General features: G+C 36.0%; 1 protein-coding gene across 1 annotated transcript in view; it reads left to right on the forward strand.

Moving 5' to 3' along the window:
* The window catches only part of TRAPPC10 (trafficking protein particle complex 10), a 39,044-nt gene extending 19,602 nt beyond the window's left edge, over positions 1 to 19,442 (forward strand). Inside the window, exons 11-23 of the mRNA XM_032187978.1 lie at positions 2,403 to 2,494; positions 3,670 to 3,810; positions 4,517 to 4,629; positions 5,768 to 6,282; positions 9,085 to 9,226; positions 10,334 to 10,492; positions 11,589 to 11,818; positions 12,820 to 12,920; positions 13,387 to 13,513; positions 14,192 to 14,362; positions 15,660 to 15,837; positions 16,848 to 17,042; positions 17,862 to 19,442. Of these exons, the coding sequence (XP_032043869.1) occupies positions 2,403 to 2,494; positions 3,670 to 3,810; positions 4,517 to 4,629; positions 5,768 to 6,282; positions 9,085 to 9,226; positions 10,334 to 10,492; positions 11,589 to 11,818; positions 12,820 to 12,920; positions 13,387 to 13,513; positions 14,192 to 14,362; positions 15,660 to 15,837; positions 16,848 to 17,042; positions 17,862 to 18,100 (2,403 nt within the window). The 3' untranslated portion in view covers positions 18,101 to 19,442. The remainder of the gene's footprint in view (positions 1 to 2,402; positions 2,495 to 3,669; positions 3,811 to 4,516; positions 4,630 to 5,767; positions 6,283 to 9,084; positions 9,227 to 10,333; positions 10,493 to 11,588; positions 11,819 to 12,819; positions 12,921 to 13,386; positions 13,514 to 14,191; positions 14,363 to 15,659; positions 15,838 to 16,847; positions 17,043 to 17,861) is intronic.
* The last annotated feature ends 595 nt before the right edge of the window (positions 19,443 to 20,037 follow it).

The raw sequence follows: 20,037 nt of genomic DNA on the forward strand, positions 1-20,037 counted from the left end.
ATGGGACCCAGGTTTTAATTATGTAGATTAATATTTACAGTTATGAGGCTGGAGGTTATTTGTGGCTATGTATACTTAGCTATCAGAAAAAGCCAACGTCATGGCTATCCTACTCTGCTGTCTAGAATTATTTGAATCTTCCCCAGAAGAATATTACTGCGTGAATCCAACTTTCCTTCAAATGTTTTAGGCTTGCATCTTGGAATGAGTGTTACATGAATTAAGTTGTTGTTGAATTTCTTATATAAAGTATGGGACATCTGCAGATATTTCAGTTAGAGTTGACACAGTTTGAAACATTACAGTTCTCATTGCACGTTAATTTGTACATTTATTTTCTGACAGCTCCCTTATGGAGGAGCCATTGTAATGATATTTTGGATCTTTTTTTATAAAAGGTTATTAAATAAAACCCCAAACACCTGACTGTCACAAGAGTGTTTGTGGGTTTTTTGCTTGTTTGTTTTCCTTAGAAATTTCAGAGGAAAATGATTTTATAATTACAGTACTGCCTTTAAAGTTCTCTGGGACAAAGCTGGATGAAAATTAATCATTTTTTTAATGTGAAATGCTACTCCATTTTTTACAAAGTTGTTATTTAAAGCAAGTCTTAACCAATTTGTTCTGAAGATGCCAGATTTCACATACATGCCTTGTTTCTTTGCGTCTTGTTGGATAGGTGGACCAAAACAAAGATTTCTCAGAATTGATGGCTGTGCTTATCTTTTCAGTTCCAACTTGCACCCTAAGATCTCTGCTATATTAAGCAGTATCTTCCTAATTTTAAGAAACCAAGAGGGGTCTGCAGAGGTTGCAAGTGAAAGAACTGCTTATCCTGTTTGTATTTCTGACTGTGCTTTTACACATCAGAAATTCAGATTAGTAGAGATCAGATCTACATAGAAAATCTTTTGCAGTGTTTGTTGCATAAATACATACAATTTACATGTAACTTTGTTTTGTCCATGTATTCAGTGGAGAACGCGGAATTAATTAAAATTTCCATACACAACTAAGATGACTTATTTGCATTTAAAATTTTAATGAGTTTGGAAAGTAAAACGCAGCTCTTCAGAAATGTTGAAAGCAAGAAATGATGAGCTTTTATTACCAGAAAAGGATGGTTTTGTTTCATTCAATGTCTAGTCTTACGTGACAACTTTGGAATCTTTTGTAAGACTGGCAGGTCTTCTACAAACATGTTGTCCTGTACCTTAATTTTGGGTGAATGTTACTTTTCATTTATTTAGTTTGGTGTCCAAAACCTCTCAGTTCACACTGGTTGGTTAAGGAGTGAACCGATCAAGTTTATTGTAATGTGCTGTTTTGTGTTCTTTAATGAGACCAAGAGAATGCATGGGTGATTTTTTTTTTCTCTCTTTGGGCTCTGGTTAAGAAACATCACAAACAGGTTAAGAAAAGTTTTGGGAAGTCCATTTTAGGTTGTTTTTCTGCCCCATAGAATAGACACTTTCCTGCAGATACTCTATTTAAAACAAAAAAAAAAAACAAAACAGGTATTTGAAAGTTCTTAAGTTATCTCTTTTGATGACCAAAGTAGATCTTAATATGCTAACTGAAGGACAATGAGTTGCTGTAGAAGAGGCTGCTGGTTTGTAAATGTGGTAGGAAATGTCTTTATGTCCAGTGATGATTAGATATTGGAGAAATAATTTTGATGGTGCTATACAGCATGTTTTGATACAGGGAAAGACCTTTCTCACAAAATTTGCAGTTATTACAAGCTTAGGGCAAGTTAAGGAAAGTGGCCTGCAGACGTTGTGGCTGCATTAAAATTAAGCTTAAAGATGACTGAGAAACCTCAAGTCAGGATTGTGTAGCTTCAAGCAGAGTTCCTTTAAGGCATGCTTGGGAAAGTAACTATTCCAATTGTAGGTTAGTATTTTGCATTTAACTTGATGGCATTATCTGCAGCTTTAGTGAAAGAATCACGTATTGTACGTAGCTTTATTTATTTTTGAAGTATTAGTTGTGAGTCTTTAGAATAAACTCTAATATTTTGCTAAATGTTACACCGTGATGTATCCTGGAATGATGCATACACTATGCTCTCATGTAATAAGAGCAAAATGGGCTACAGTCCCCAAGAAACAGGTGCTTTCAAAAAACACAGGAGGATACATGTGCATTTTCTTGAGTATTTTCTCTGTTTTTGAATTGTCTCATCTTATTTTTAATATGCTTATTTTCTTCTGCAACTTATAACATGGGTATGTTGCAAACCTCTCAAAAGTGTGTCTTGGGGGCAATAAGAAATCTAAAAAGCGACTTGTTCTGGTAATTTTGTTGTAGTAACTTAGTTACTGGTTATGACTTTATGTGAAATATCAGGTAGCTGCTAAAAATACACAGCTTATAATATCTTCTTGTCTTTTAAACAGGATCTGTCCCATGCCACCATTGAAATGTACACCAATATTGGACGAATTCGCTCAGCTAAGCTTGTTGGAAAGGACTTGGCAGAGTTTTATATGTAAATGAAAGCTTGAATATAATACTTGAGGAAAATAACCTGTATTTCAAAAGGAATTTTAAAAAGTATTTTTATTGCAAACATACCCTAAATTTTGCCCTGTTTATGTTTTTTTTTTTGGGGGGGGGGGAAGGAACAGGGGAAGGCAGGGGAAAGATGAGAACGCTGGCAATCTTTTTATTTTGGACCCTAATTCTCACCTCATTTTAGTACTCGTACCTTAACTTTCCTCTGTTCTTTATCTTGATCTTCTGCTAAGGAGGAAAGGGTTAGGAGGAAGACATAACCTTGCAATTACTGTAGCCTACTTTCTAACATGATTTCTGATTTGCTTCAAAATTTACGTTCTTAAACATACACAGACACACTTATGTACATATATACTTAAAAGCCAGAAAATATGTTCTTTCAAGAGTTACCAGTTTTGTATTTGAAGGTTTTCATTACAAAATGTTTAGTTTCCCCCTCTATGAAACTTTATGATTTCATTCCTAGTTTCTAAATATATTTTCTGTGTTTATCTCTGGCTCTTCACTAGAAGACCCTTCTGTGTTGGTTTTCTGTCTTTAATCTTAAAGAATTTGGGAGTACTGATTGGTTTTTTTTTTTGTTTGTTTCTTTGTTTCTCGGGTGCTTTTATCTTTGGGCATGCTTCTCATCCAGGTTCAGTAAACCAGTCTGAACTTCTTGCCAACAACAGATTCTCTTAAATTAAATTTCCTAAGTTAATTAATTTTCACCTGAGGGGATAGCATCAGATTTAAAGACTACCATGGAACTGTTATGCAGTGATAAAATGATACTTCCATTAAGGCATTTTCCTGCTCTAAAATTGTTGAGCAAGCATAATTTTAGTTACCCGTCAGAAGTCTGAAATGGCTTTATCATGAAAATACATTTATGGGAGTTACGTTTGCCTCACTTACTCTGATTTGTGATAGATTTGTGTATGAGGTCTCATTGACATTTTATGTTTAGACTCATTGCAGTTCTGCATGCTTAAATGAAAGGTAGGGCAAGACATTGAGCTGGTACTAGCAAAATGAATAGTTCTGCTGCATTTTGTTCTGCATGCGTATAGTGTATTCCCCATGACCACTTTTTAAAAAAAAATGTTTAGACAGTGGCCACAAAGACACTTGTATCACTCTGTATTCATTTGTTTATTTTTAAAGGAGGAAGAAAGGTCCACAGAAGGCAGAGGTCTATCTTCAAGGAGCACTGAAAACTTACCTGTCTGAGGGCTGGGCACTGCTTGTCACGCATACGAGAAAACAGTTAGCAGAATGTCAGAAACACCTCGGACAAATAGAAAAGTATCCTCTAAAAGACGGAGCAAAAAAATTAAGACTGGATAAAATTGTATTTCTTATCTTTCTGGTTTTGGACCTTTCTTTTTGAACTAGACTTAAACAACATAAATGTCTGTCCTTTTTTGAAAATTGTTAAATCACTTTTAAACAGTCTTATTTTCTTTTCTGCTTCTCTGCATGTGGCATTCAGAAAACCTGAGCTAGGAATATTGCAGTCTTCTGCACTTACATGAGCATTTGTGTGTCCTCAGCACTCAGAAGTGCAAGGAATGCCTTATAATGTAACTTAGTATGGTAAGTGGGGCTGTAACAGCTAGCAGCTTCTCGACAGAGTAGATTGGAAAGTAAACAAAAATACTCTGGTTGTTTAATTCTAAATGTGCAGTGTAATGCAACAAGCTGGGTCTTTAACTTTCATGCTTCATTTATCTGTTGTCAAATAATGAACTTTTAATGCTCATTGATCTTTTTAGGTAGGAATTTGGGGGGAGGTTTGCACAAGTTTATAGATCTGTAAAAACTAGAGATTCTGCAATGATCTCAGATGACAGTACATCTTCCATTGTTTCTTTTCTAATGGAAACATGTGGTGATGATGAAGGCAGGTCTTATACTAAAAGGGTAGAAAGGCAGTACTTGAACTGTTATTTTCAGTCAAATTTGAGAATGTAATGAAATATACTACCTCCTGTTTCCTTAACTTTGTTAGTTATCTTCAAACAAGCAGTCTTTTAGCTAGTGATAACCACTTAACAGAAGACGAACGCAAAAGCTTTTGCCAAGAAATACTAGATTTTGCCAATCAGCAAGAAGAGAATCAAGGTAAGTCTGGTTTTTAAATACATAAAACTTAAGCTGCTCTAATCTAGTCTTTCCCTAAAAGTAGACTAAAATACTTTTTCTGTTTGGGTTCATTACCTTGTGTATGACTTCAGAAGCAACATGGCTCTTTTTCCTGTAATCTTCAGAACGTTTATAAAACTTTTGAAATAATTAAGGCTATTCAGTGATGAAAGGGTAATTAAAGTTTTCATTTCATTTTGATGCCACTTTTGTTTCACCTTGCCCATCTGTTTGTCTGCTTTGCTTTTATTTCACCTTACCTATTTGTCTGCTTTGGCAGCTCATAATTTCCCTTGTATTGTTTTTTTCAATTGCTACTTAACTTTGACTCTGCATTGCTGGCATGCAGATGACAGCTCTGTGATGATACTTTGTTTTCTGATGTTAGATTTGTTGCCACCCACTTGCAGTATTTTGACCATACTTGCAGTATTTTGACCATACCACCTTCTATTTTTATACATTCCTTTGCTTCATTAATGTCTTATCTCTGAAATTGGTCAAAATCCACGCTTTCTGTAGATCTAAGACTTCATTTTTATGCAGAAGTTTTTCTTGATGAATGGATATATCATATGCTATTATAGACATGCTTCTTAATTAAGTTTTGGTACTGCCTTCAGTGTCTTTTTTTTTTTTCTTTTAATCTAAAAAAGTAAAAGACCCTTATCTGATAAAGCTGATGGCTCAAGGCATTAATCTGATTTGTTAGTTTATTAGGCTTGTGTTTGCTCTTTATTTATGCGCTCTGGGAATTTTGCCACTTTGTTACTGTGCTCATCTATGACAATTTATGTAGTATTGAAATGTTAAACTTCCTCTTAGATATTATCTCTTCACTTAGTTGTCTCAATAGCTTAAGGAGTAGTAAAATTGTAGTAGATGAATTATTAGAAAATAAATCCCAGCATGTTAAATCTTATTTCTATGCAAGATAAAATATGAATGTATTGGTTTGTGAAATACTGAATGAAATGAGAAGGATTTCATTGTGAAAAGTTGATCAATTTGATTCTTGGGATTTAAATTTTTGAGGGGGGGAGAATCTGTTGATCTCCAGCAACATACGAAAATAATACAATTCCTGATTTTTTTTGTTTGTTTTGTGCCTTTTCAGGTCAGAAGATTATATTGCCTATGCACTCCTTTGCACAGTTAAAAACTCTGCATTTTGACCCTCCGAATGCTGTTGTCCATGTGGGTGGGAAGTTGTCTATTGAGTTGACTTTGCTGAGCCAAATGCCCATCCCTGTCCAAGTGGATCAGATTGCTATTCATGTTCACTTCAGCATTGAGAAGAATAATTACAGGAAAACAGCTGAGTGGCTCACTAAGCACAAAACCTCCAATGGTGTTATCAGCTTTCCAAATGAGGTGGTAGGATTTCCTTTGTCAAGAAACAACTTGCCAGCACTCGAGCTCTATGAAATGTATGAACGAAGTCCCTCGGATAACTCTTTGAACACAGCGGGAATCATCTGCAAAAACGTGCACATGCTACTACGAAGGCAAGAGAGCAGCAGTTCTCTGGATATGCCCTCAGGGGTGACTTTGGAAGATGGAGCTCACATGTTAAAGTGTCACAACTTGATACTGGAACCAGGGGTCAACAAAATAACGTTCAGTACTCAGGTATGCTTTTATGGTTGAGTGAACATAACGCTCATGGAAGAACTAAAAGCAGTGTTTGAGGAAGAGCAGAGTGCTGGCAAGTGGTACCTGTATTCCTGTTACAGTTTGCCATCCCCCTTGTGGCTGCCTTTTCATTGCTCTAGACCATAATTTCCCTTTAAAGAGGGCTGTTGGTTTTGTGCCAAAATGTACTGGTGACTCTCCTATTAGTAATCGTGAGTCAGCCTTCCAAAACTTAAACATCTTGATTATTGCTGCCAAAAATTAAACTGAGGAATTCCTATGCAGGATAATGTGCTGTTCATCCAGTCTGCCTTTGCCGATAAGCTTATTCAGAATAACGTTAAAAATATTTTGATGGGACTGCATTTTCTAGCTTTCAATAAGTGACTGTGTGGTTAAATTTGTTTGCTAGCCTGTCCTTCAGTATAGAAGGTGGTAGAATATTTTTTCATTTAGTGGATATAGTAAACATCCTACTTGCAAAAAGTATGACAAAGTTAAGCTCAGCTTCAAATATTGGAATTTAGAAGATGTCAGAATTAAAATTGCCCCATTATTTATCTTAATCATGCAATAAATGAGAAAGGACACAACATAAAGAACATCAGGAGTCTCTGTTTACTCCTGCAAATCTAGTTTCTTGTAGCACCTGCGAAAATAGGATCCCTATCTAAATGCCACCCTCAGAAACTGGCTCGCAGTCCTGTTTCTGCCGTAGAGCATTGTCTGTGGAACTCCTCCAGTTCCTCACTTACACATCCTTCTAAGCCAGATTCATACGTGGAGCAATCCATTTTTCCCTCCTTATTTTCCTCCATCAAGCTAAGTAGTCAGAGTAATTGCTGAAGTATTTAAGGATAGTAGCGCTCATCATCTCTTCACGTTTAGTTACTACTAGCGCTAGATGGCATGGTACCCAAGGCCTGCTGATTTCTACCTAGTAATCCTGGTGGTTTTGGTGTTTTGTTTGTTTATTATTTATTTTTTTTGATGGGGTGGGGATGGGTAATTTTTTTGTGGTGCGTGCATCTCTGTGGTGGGGTGCTGGTTTTCTGTGTGTTCTGTTAATTTGTTTTTAAACGCTTAATTCATTTTGTGACCTCTTACTTTTCTGCTCTGTGGTTCACTGGTTTCTTTACTGTTGTTGCTTAATGAAACGAGGAAAGGCATTTCCCTCCCAGCTTAGCTCTAGCCAGCAAAATGCTAAGCCTTCTCAAAACCAAGGCTTCACCATCTGTTTGAAGTTCCCGAGGTAGGAGCCTCTGGCCTCATTCTGTTCCTTGGTTTATCTCTAAATACCATCTCCCTCACCTCTGTAATTCTTCACAGGGAAATATTTAGTAGAGTTCAATGCTACAGTAATGAACACCAGTGTAGAGAAAGTTTGTGTCAGAAAACACAGAAATTCAGCGTAGCACCTGCATGATTAATGCGAGATAGGGAAAGAGAATGAGGAATGGAACAGCTGCTCCATAGCTGCTTGGCTTTCTGAACAGTATCTGATCTGCATACTGGAAAGGGTATGGATGCTCTGAAGAAAGGAGTTTTGCAGTCATACATGGTATATATGCCTGCTTCTCTAGATTTGAGCTGTAGTATTTACCATGTTTTTTTTTTTTAAATCCCTGTGACATTTTTTGTTTCTAATTTTTGTTAGTACAGTAGTGCTTAATTGCACTACTTTTGCAGAACGAGGAATGACACTACTCCTAAGATGCAAAGGGAGAATTATTCTTTCTTTAAATTTCAAACTTATTAATGTTATGTCAATTGATAGTAATCTTCCACACGATCCCTTTCAGTGTATTTCCTCCAGCTTTAAGAGATCAGAAAGCATTATTAAAGTTCCTCAGACCAGTGCGTTCATCCCATGTAGAGGTTTTAAGTATGCATGTATTACAAAAGACTTCAATCATGCTTCTCCGTTTGTAAAATAATGAAGGGATAAAATTTAGTGACTGTATTGTCTAAATGCATAGTACTGATTTTCAGCCAGGATTTGCTTTGTAGATAACTGTGTAAATGAGGTTTGAATGTTAAGTCACTGCAGCTTATCCGCATAATTCGTAATCCTACTCTTTAGATTTAATTCTACCCGGCATCAATATGCATTTTATGAGTTACACTTCGTAAAATGGCACATGGAAACATCTCCTATTCCCTAGTGGTAGTAGCTGAGAGCAAACACAATCAAGAATAAATATACTTGCAGATAATAGTGCTACAGCTTTGCTTTTTATAACGTTATGTAAAAACATGTAGAGTCACATTATACAGGGCAAGGGAAGAGTTTGAAATTAAATACGTATTACTTTTCTGTAAGCATTCATGAGCTGGGTGTGGGTGGGTGAAGTCAATAGCTTACACTGAAGGCTTGTATAAATGGTGTAGGATTTTATGAATGTTAGCCAAGTAAGTGCTTTACTACTTGGTAAATATCATTTCAGTGCTTAAATGAATTTTAATGTATGTGGCATGGGGAGGGGAGTAAGGAGAGGAGCAAAAACCATTCCCAAATAACAATTTGACAACGTAGCTACTGTGTTAGCTGTTCTGATTCCTGGTACATGTTATGTTTTCTCTTGACTCAGCCAGCATTCTGCAACTTATATCTTCATGAGGGAAAAGGTGCACCTTTTGTGAAAATCTTGGCACTTGGAGAGTGATTCTGTTGGTTTGTTTGTAATTTACAAATGCTGATAGAAATGAGCTCAAAAAATACTTGTCCTTAGTAGAGGACAAGTTTGTTCTAGAAGTGCTTCCTAAGCTGAAAATGCCAATCATATGTTTTCTTCAAAGGCCAAGGAACCCGGTACGTACACGCTCAGGCAACTGTGCACTTCAGTGGGAAAAGTACAGTTTGTCCTTCTTCACATTTATCCAATTGTGCAGTATGATGTATATTCTCAGGAGCCCCAGCTAAAAGTGGAACCATTGACTGGTAGGTACAAGTGTTACGCTGCAGTTGTTTCATTAAATTCTGGTATACTCTCATTGGAACTAGACTAAGTGTTTTGTCTTGATTTTTTTATTTTATTTTCAGAATTATATTGCTTTACTCTTAGTTCTGAGCTAGCAGTCTGAAATTAAATCTCATTTTTCAAACTATTGATCAAGTATGATGTCAGTGATGGCTAGTTTCTCAACAACTAATTTCAGAACTTGGCTCAAATTTGAACACGTAGTGTCACGTAGATATTAGGTTTGATTTGAGTTCCCATGTGGATTAGGAAAACTGAATAGTTAATTTTTTTAATTGACTGAACAGATCGGTTAGTTCTGTGACGCTGCAGCCTCTGGTATTTAAGAAGTACATCGTAAGAATTGGGTTTCTCTGCTGGAGACAATATAAAGTTATTAGAATTAATACTGAATTTCATCCATTGGTTTCATGGATGGCTGAGCATTACTTGTTGTAGACTTTATATTAGTTTATAAGCTGAAGTTAATAGTGATTTTATTTTCAGGCTATTAACTGAGGCAATTGAGTTAATATGCATTTGCACTATCATCTCAGTTACAGGGGTTGCGATATGTGGTGAGGGAAGGACAGGCATATTGGGGAGATGGGAATTACTGAAATTAGCTACTGATGAAATTTGATAGTTCTGATTCAGATATTTGAGTCTGTGGGTGTGCTGGCATTTTTATCTTGATTATTTAAATGTAGCCTGTGTGTATGACTGGCACCATAGATGCAAAAATATAAAGCTGTTTACAACCTGGAGAACTTTGCAAAAAGCTTAGTACATTCTTTGGGATTGTATCTTTTACTGAATTCTGTGCTGCCATAGCTAAGTGTTATATAAGTCAGCTAATCAAAACCTAGGCCAGCAGCATGGAGAAACAGGTGGTTTCAATTTGAGTGACCAAACCCACTCTGTTTTGGATGGCTTAACACTGTATAACACAAAACCCCAAACTTTTAAATTACCCAAAAATGTGTGACAAATTGCTTGGATATGTTACTAGCAAATGTTACGAGTGCATTGTAACCATCTCCTAATGAGTTCTGGAATCTATTAACAATTTCTGCTTTCTTCTTCAGATAGCCTTTTGGCTGGTATTCCACAGAAGGTGAAATTCACAGTGACTACTGGTCATTACAGCATGAAGAATGGGGATGCTCTGCAGCTCAGTAACGCTGATGCCATGCCTATTCTGTACCATCCCGAGAGCAAGGCAGTGATCTATTCCAACACCAGGGGTAAGTGATAAAGTAAAAATCTTTAAATAGCGGAAAATTTAGATACCCTGAAGTAAAGCTTTAAGAACAATTACACTGATTTTCAGTATGTGTTATTAAGATCGATTATAGTGACTTGCAACTCAGTATTTCAGTGCAGAAATGTCTTAAACTTCCACCCTCAAAGTAGTACTATGAACTTTTCAGCAAGTATAGCTGGATAACTTTTTCTTTCATAGATGAAATTCAGTAGGCATAGAGAAATAGCTGCATCCTTTATGATTTCCAAATGTGTTGTGGTGAGCTTATACTATGTAGGCTGTGCAGACATCACATTTTTATTGGGAAGTAATCTAAGTTTTTACTTAGTGCTCTGTGTAAACGAAACATTTTCTTTAGCCAGTGTACATTTAAACACACGACATCAAAGGTTTTGTTTTTCTCTCCTGAACTTGGATGCTGTTTTGTCTCCTTGGTTGCTCAAATACAAATAACTTTTACGTGAATGAGGAGAATGGTCTTAAGAGACATAACAAAATTAAGGTGAAAATAGGCTAGACAGATGCACCCTGTGTGTAGTGTTAAACATCCATGATGACTGCTGACTAAGAATACTGATGTGTTTTCAGTAAATTGTAAGTTTGTTTGAGATAAAAATGGATTATGAGACTAAGGAGGTGCAGTACTGTGTGAAAACTTAAGTGTGTGTCATATGATAGACTCAGGTAGCTCTTTAGCTAATTGGAAGCTTGTTACCAAGCCGTCCTCTTAGTTCTTTCTTGAGCATTGGAAGGGACTGACACACAGCAAGTGGTGGTTACTGTCCTGCAGTTTGAGAAGGATACGGCATTGCAATTGATAAGTTGTGAAGAGCAGTGGCATTTAAGATGTGTGGATTATAGTTAATATGAGAAGGGTACTAGGGAGCTACATAACATAGTTTCTCCTTGTTTCTGAAAACATGAAGGTTTTGCTAGTAAATGGTTGTGGTACCATGTATTTTTATTAACAGAAACCAGCCTACAAAGCTAACTTTTCTTAATTACAACTTAAAATGAAAGTCAGGAAGGGATGAATGTCTTAAAATCACTTTTCTCCCCATTCTACACAACTACAGAGAAGATCTCAGAATCTTCATTAAAGATTCAGTCTTCTGAAAAGATTACAAGCATCAGTTTGCCAGTGGCTCCTGCATATCATGTGATCGAATTTGAACTAGAAGTCATGTATTTACCATCAGCCACAGAATCTGCAGTGGAGAGAGAAAATGCTACGAATAAAGAAGTTCACAGAAAAAACAAAGAGAAGCAGAAACAGGACAACTGTATGGCTACTGTTGATCAAAAAGTAAGATGACATTTAGCACTTTCATTATGAAATCTTCTTGATCACAGGGGCATGAACTCCACAAAATATGAGTGGTGGTAGCGGCAGGAAAAACTGCCTGCATTTAACTAACTTTCCCTTATAACATTTAGAATGATTTTTGTATTTACATTATAAATGTAAAGAATATGTAAGCAGAAATAGACCCTGTTTACTGTGTGCCCAGCTGTTGCAATTGTTTGAGTTTTAATATTCTGATAGTCTCAGTTTTCATAGGAAGAATGATACTTGGGTCTTCAGGAAAGGTACCATGGTGGTCTTTAAATCCTCCCTTCTGGCTCACGGAAAAGATATTCTTCCACTTGCAAATCGTATATCCGTGTATGTGAATAGCAGGGTAAAAAGGAATAGCTACAGACTAGCATTACTAAAACGTAATGTGACAAAAGATACTTTTTTGCCCTCTCCTTCCCTGCATATACAAATACGTTCCTAAAAGTACATGCTTTAGAGTTGGAAGAATGGCAGCCTAACTTCAAGACAAACTCATTAGTTAAGTATGCTGCTTAAAGTTGAAACATACTCATTTAATACATTTTCAAATATTTTAAGCTTATATTTTAATAAAGTACTATAAAGATATTTCACTTATAGTTCTTACAGCAATATAATTAATATTGACCTTTTACCAGATTATTGTATTAAGATGCTATTAATATTGTCTCTGTTCTTTATCTTTTCTTTCTTCTATGCTATATCTATGCTATATATCTACTGAATATATGAGTTTCCACAGGAAAAGCTTCTTCAAGATTTCATACCCTGGTCAGGGGAAAAAAAAAAGCAAAAGACAGTTTTTCTCAGATTAGGTCTTAACATGCTGATTTTTTTATTTTTTCCCTTCTGAATGCATTAGATGTAGACACTTGCTGAGCAAAGATTTGTTTTGAAATGAGGAGAAACATCAAATCGTTTTATCAAAGACCATTACAAATAAAAACTTTGTTCCCTTTTTCCTTTAGGTAACCATTGATTGTCCTTGGTCAATTTACTCCACTATTATTGCATTAACATTCTGCATACCTTTTAATGCCAAGCATTCCTTATTGTCAGCTGGCAAACGGTAATGTACTCATTAAATATTTATTGTTTCTTCTTAGAAAACAGAGTTGAGTTTCATAAGTAATATTTATAGCTGGTCTTTTTTTTTTTTAATTGGGCTTCTGTTCTGCACAGCTTTGCACCGAATGTTTGCATATTTTCTCTAGTGCTCTGTCATAACAATTTAATCAGTTTTCAGTTATTTCAGTTGTATGGTTTCAGTTACTCTGGAAATAAGACCAAAAGAAAAACCAAGCTAGCTAAATTCTGTGTAGTTATCTGGTTTTATTTAATAAGACAGAGGGTGTTTTACAGCCTCATTTCTACAGGTTAATAAATACTGAAAAAAGACTGCAAGAAAGAAATATACCTGCATTTATGTTTTTGTATGAACTGTGCACTTCGACAGCAATTTTATGGACAAGTACTCTTTTAAGTGTAAATATTTAAATATGGTAGCAAATTGAACAAACTGACATGTTTTTCAGGAAGTATGTTCAAGTCTGCATACAGAATTTGTCAGAACTCAGTTTCCAGCTTTCAGACAACGGCCTAAAAAATTCTGCTGACTGTACAGATTTGCAGCTGGTACCTCTGAACCCTGATTCTCAACAGGTATGGATTCTCTTCGTTTGTGAGCTTGTGGCAGGAGGGTTAGATGAAACTTCTTGCTAGTAATACTAGTGCTTCTAAACACAGTTTTTCTAGTAAGGCTGATAATTGATGTTTGGTCAGATCTTTGTGGTCGTATAAGTAATTCTGATACTTAAAGTTGCTTTGGGAGGCACTTAGATCTGCCAGATTGAATCACACATCTTAGATCTGTCAGATTGAATTGTAAAAGATAAAAGAGATTTTTAGGTAAGTTTTCAGACTAGTCCATTTGCTTCTTACAAAAGCAAATATCTCTTTGAAATTTTTCATCCCTGTATGAACATGGCTAAATTGCTCATTGTTGTTGACTAGGAAAAGGATGTGCAGACGTGCTTAATATCTTTATTAAATATGACTTAAGTAAGTGTGAAAAATACTATATTAGTGTTCCCTCTTGAAACGTTGATTCTGACAGTGAAACATTTCTCTGCTTTTAACAATGCACATATAATTAAAAGATTTCATTAGTAGTTATTTTGGTTGCATATATTTTCTGTTTTACTGTATACTAAACAGGTAACCTTGTTTTTATAATCTGTATTAATGCCAGAACGTACAAATGTGTGTATGTGCATGTGTATTTCCATTTCTTTCCCAGAGAAAGGAAAGAGCTAATACTATAAACAATTTCTCTTGCAGGTCATATATAGTAAGCAATCAATATTCTTTGTATGGGAATTGAAGTGGACAAAAGAGCTCCCTCTCTCCTTGCAGTGCCTGTTTTCAGTCAGCTTTTGTCCAGCTACCTCTGAAAAACAGTCTCTTACCCTGAAGCCGTTCACTTACGAGTTCCAAGTGGAAAATTTTTTTGTAAGTACTTGTAAGTATATCATATGTTAACTGAATATGGTTTCCTAATACACGCAAAGGTAAGTTAAGAAATGTGTAAAGAGAAGTTTTAAAACATAATGATTGATACCTACGTAGAGCCATTGGAAATCTAGATAGTTGAATTGCAAAACTGAAGAGAAGGTAAAACCTTATGGTTACCCCTAACATGGGGGAGGGGGAGAGCAACACTTTTGTGAGTTTCTCTGATCTTGTTCCTTGTTTTGGTTTTATTCTGTGTTTTTGTTTTCCCCTCCCTGGGCTTGCGCCTGGAGAATGTCCCTAGATGACTGAGCTACTTTTTCCCTGGTGACTTCAAACAGCCATCTCTAAAACAAATAGCCATTTTCAAAGATCTTTGCTATTGTAAGCATCTGAATTGTTTTTGTTTCACTTGAGATGAGCTCCTCTAATGAAATATTTAGGGTTTGCTAGGCCATTATCTTAAATGTTTCTTCTTTTCCCTTGTGGACAAATTTCTTACTCCTTTGATCAGCTAGGAAGCTTAAGCCAGGTATTACTTCCCATTAAAGGAATTCTATCAACGTTATTTAATCTCATCTCTAAATTCACTCTTGTTTTATCCTGTTTGATGTTTGGGTAAAAAGTAGCAAAATGAGAAATCTTTCATTGGGTTAAATCCTTTGGTCTGTTTTTAGTGCTAGTACGTTTTCTACCTGCTTATGACAAACTGGCACCGAGGAACAGAGTATTTGTTTACCTACCAACATATCACTAGCATTTTTGGCACTTTTATCAGCATCCTTCCCTGGATCTTTTTTAAGGGAAATAAATGTGTTAAGCAATGGTTTTTTTTTCCTTATTTTTTTGTTGGTAGAAATTTAATTTTGTAGTAATTTAATTAGTTCTTTGAATAAACACTTTTATTCCGGGGATTATGCTGGTAAAAATGATGGAACAGTTCCTCTCTGTTACTTGGAATTTTGTGTGATGTGTCTAGAAAGTGAGAAGTCAAGAATCCAATAAAAGCTTGCTTCAATTATAAGGTTGGTACACATTTAGGAACATTGAAGGTGTGAAGAGTTAAAACATGGAAGTTTTTACTTGCTGCTGGTATCAAAAATAGTTTGCATCAATTTTACTGAGCAATATAATGGAGTGAATATTATTTATAGCTGAATCTTGCATTAAGGAGATGTAATGGGACATGGATGTTAAATGCAAAGTTAAGTTCATACTGCTTCAGTTGTCCAGTTTTGTTTAAATACATGTAAAATGCCTTTTTTTTCTTGATAACACTATTTTTTTTTCCTTACAGACATTGTACCATGTGAAAACCGAGATTTTTCCACCACTGGGGACAGAGTATTGTAAAACGGGCTCCCTCTGCTCTTTAGAGGTGTCCATCACCCGACTTGTTGACCTCTCAGAGGTTGACAGAGATGAAGCGTTAACAGAATCAGATGGGTATTGCACAACAAAACTTATGTATGAAGGTAAGGATATTTTTCTGAGGTATATTGACAAAATTCTCCAGTAGTTTTGTTTCAATAATGTAATCTGCTAGAGTTTCTATGACATATATTCAGGTTTTGTGGGCATGGCTCCCCTGCGTGAAGCAGTTTTCATTTAATTAGGCTGATTGTTGTGGTTTAACCCTGCTAGGCTGCTGAGTAACACACAGCTGTTTGCTCGCTCCCCCCACAGCGGAATAAGGGAGAGAAACAGAAAGGTAAAAGTGAGAAAGCTCATGTTCTGAGATAAAGACAGTTTAATAGGTAAAGCAAAAGCTTCACACAAGCAAAACAAAATAAGGAATCTGTTCACTATTTGCCATCTGCATAGAGACGTGCAGGAAAGCAGGACTTCATCATGTGTCATGGTTACTTGGGAAGACAAGTGACTTAACTCTGAATATACCCCCCCGTTTTCTTTCTTTCCCCAGCTTTTATTGCTGAGCATGACACCACGTGGCATGTGATATCCCTTGTCAGTCTGGGTCAGCTGTCCTGGCTGTGCCCCTCCCAGCTTCTTTTGTGCCCCCAGCCTCCTCACTAGCAGGGCAGCGTGAGAGGCTGAAGAGTCCTTGACTCTTTCAGAGCACTGCTCACCAACACCTAAAACATTGGTGTGTTATCAACACTACTACAATCACAAATCCAAGAACATAGCACCATGTTAGCTACTATGAAGAAAATTAACAGAGCCAACATCAGGACATTAAGAATATTTTGTTTTCCTCTTTATATTCCACTTGAAGACAAATTAAATGTTGTTCAGACTGGATAGATAGTTATTTGAGGCCCAGCTATGATCCTTTTCGCATAGGGCTGTTTTCTGACTTTGCACAGCTCTTCACACACACAAGCCTATGAGTTTTTTAAGGTATTACAAAAATACTGACTTTAAAGTGCTCTAAACTATATTAAGGATTCTCTCTTTTTTTTTTTTTTTTTTTTTTTTTTCAAAGATGATCTTTGTAGTGTTTTCTCTTTTATTTTTGCAGTTGTTGACAACAGTAGTAACTGGGCGGTCTGTGGAAAAAGTTCTGGAGTGATATCTATGCCTGTAGCAGCTCGAGCAACTCACAAAGTCCACATGGAAGTGATGCCTCTGTTTGCTGGATATCTACCCTTTCCTGATGTCAGATTATTTAAATACCTCCCTCATCATTCTGCTCACTCCATGCAACTTGATGCTGGTAAAGTTATCCTGAATACATGGCTCCTTACAGAAGTGGTTCTGCTTCTTCCAGTAAAGAGGAAAGCAAAGAAATGTATTGAGCAAGTAGCCTTAGGTGTTGTTCTTACCTTAATTCACAGTTCTGATTTGAATTTATAAGATGCTGCTCTAACAGGAATTTTTAATTCAGGTTCCAACTGTAATCTTTAAGGAGAAATAAAAAATGCATTCTTTTCTTACTTCCTTTAAATATAACTATGCAAATTAGTTATCAGTTTATAGTCAAGTGAAAATGCATTTGATAATGAAAGCTCAAGATTAGAGGGTTGTCTGTTTACTGCACATCTACTGCATCTTTAGATTTGAAAAATAAACCCAGTTTTTGTAAGGACTAAGTAGGAAATAGAAGTGCTGAAAATGTGTGGCATGTAAACCAGATTAGATCAAGAGTTTAAATTACAGCAGTGACCTTGAGTCTTTGTTTGTACTGCTGAGTAGCCCCAGAGCTGTAGTTAGAACTCATTCGTGCAAGTAATTTACCATATGTCAGCAGAGCTCCAGGAACTGCTCATGTGCACTCTTCTAGCCTGTGACAGATGTGAGGTAATGCTACTTAAATTTTCTGTGTAAACCAACATAATTCATACTGTTGAGTCTGCTGCTAACCAAAAGCGTGTAGAGCAGAGAAGTTCAGTAACTTGACATGTGGTAAGTTGACTGTGTGTCTCAGCTCTGGAATAATTTTGAGTTATTTAATCGCTTAATAGAATGAAATTGTGGGGTTTTGTTTTATTTAATCGCTTAATAGAATGAAATTGTGGGTTTTTGTTTTACACAGATAGCTGGATCGAAAATGATAACCTATCTGTGGACAAGAATGTGGATGATCAAGCTGACAGCAGCAGCATAAGAAGCAGAGGCAGCTTGCATTCTGCAGCTAGCGGGGAACACAAAGGTTTGCCAATGCCCCGTCTGCAATCTTTTTCATCTGGTCAGGTCTTCAACTGCAGCACGGGTATGCAAATACTTGTCATTCCCAGCAAGGACGACCATGTTCTGGAAGTCAATATCACGTGACAACTTGGTATGAAAACAAGGAAAAACAAAAACCATTAGAAACTGGATATGAAAGCACTTTAAAGGATTATGACCTGATTAGTCTTTGTTGCAACATTTTAACGCTAAGGAGACCTATGGCACTCAACATTTACCGGCCATGGAAGCACCAGACAATTGTATCAATTTAAATGTACAGTGAAGCTTGTGTCAGCTAGTTTATATTGCCACTTCAGTATGTTTTGTGTAAGCTATTGGGTTTTCTCCCTTCAGTCACATCCTGCATCTCAACACAGGGCAACAAAAACAAAAAATCCAAATATTTGGACCACTTTTTTTTTTTATTTTTGTCTAGCAGCTGATAGCTTTGTTTCATGCTTCCTACATATTTTAGAATTTAGGGTTGGATGACACAATTATCCAAATCTTGGATTTTTATGTAATTTACAGGCTTTTCCACACGTGCCAGAAGTACAACAAAGCATACCACAACTTGTTCATTGACTTAACAGTTGATATTCTGTTTTGTTTTGTTTTGTTTTTCTTTCTTTTTTCTCATTGTTAATTCCTGTCATTGCAATCTTATATTAAACTTCCATCGTTTGCATACTTAAATGCATGGAAGAGCTACTGCTATAAACAATCTTAACTGAACAAAATTCCTTAATTTTTTGAGGCTTTCTCCTTCACAGAGTAGACACTGTGATGTCACATATTATATGATTTTATTTTTTTGGGGGGTGGGAGGTGGGACATCCTCTTGCATAGTTCTTACCAAAGAAAGATACTGATAGAATTTAATAATAAATTATTTGGCTTATTGAGTTCCCAGATTAATTTCTTTTATTAGCATTTCTAAGTGGCTTGGTTTTCTGCCCCAATTTTTAAATTGGGGCAAAAATTTCAGTATGATGTGATACTTGAACAGTCAAACTTTCATCACGAAGGCTTAGTGTAATTATTACTGATCAGAGGCCAGACTTCTGCATTCATGAGGGAAGAAAGAGGTTGGTTTGATATAGGAAAGCTTGCAGATGTAGAATAATTGTGAAGCAAAGTTAAAACATGTAACTTAAAGAATTTCATTATTTATATCTTGAAGTGTAAATACAAAAAGTGTTTAAAAAAGAAAGTGTAATTTTTGTGAATGTTGCAAATTCACCTGTGACTGGAAAAATTACAACTCCTTCTGATGTCCTGCTTCTGATATTGAAACTTGTGCATTTAACGTGAGAATGACCTTTTCTACTTGCAGTTCTATAATGGTGCATTGTGATCAGAATCCACAGAGGAAAACTGTCCCATATCAAATATTTGTCAGTAAAGCGAAACATAAATAATAATAAAGAGGAACTGCTCATTAGGCGACTTTTTGTTTGTTCTAAACTCAGGTTCTGCAAAATTATAAAGAGGAAGAAAAAATCCCTCTTTCCAAAAGAAATTGCAATTAAGTTGAAGAATGTATAAGAACCCTGCATTGGCCTATTTTTTTTTTTAAATGATGTCTAAATAGATGTATAAGGTAGACCTGCTAGCTGAAGACGTTATTGTTATGCATCTTCTTTCTGTGAAGGAATGCCCTTTCTCTGTGGAAATCATACCCTTTAATTCTGGATAAAACCCAAAGCATCATTTAGTGTGAATGACTGCTGGGATTCTTTGACTGGAAAAGGTAACAAGTTAGTGACTTTGACACTGCAGGTATTATAATTAATTCCATTTTCATGGTTTGCTATTAAAATCATTTTTCACATTGTTCTGTAATATACTGTTAGATTAAACACATTGTACTAAGATTGTTTAATGAAATTGTAAGCGTTACAGTTCTAAATATACATGTTTTAAAAAGAAATCCACCTTCTCTGCCGCTGTGCCTCCTTTTAGTTCAGCCGACGACAAAATAGTTAAATAAATAGGGAGATTCGCGAGCCTTGCGTCAGGCACGGGCAGGGCTCCCC

Source organism: Aythya fuligula, chromosome 1 (genome assembly GCF_009819795.1).
Source record: "Aythya fuligula isolate bAytFul2 chromosome 1, bAytFul2.pri, whole genome shotgun sequence".
In the NCBI taxonomy this organism is placed as follows: Eukaryota; Metazoa; Chordata; class Aves; order Anseriformes; family Anatidae; genus Aythya; species Aythya fuligula.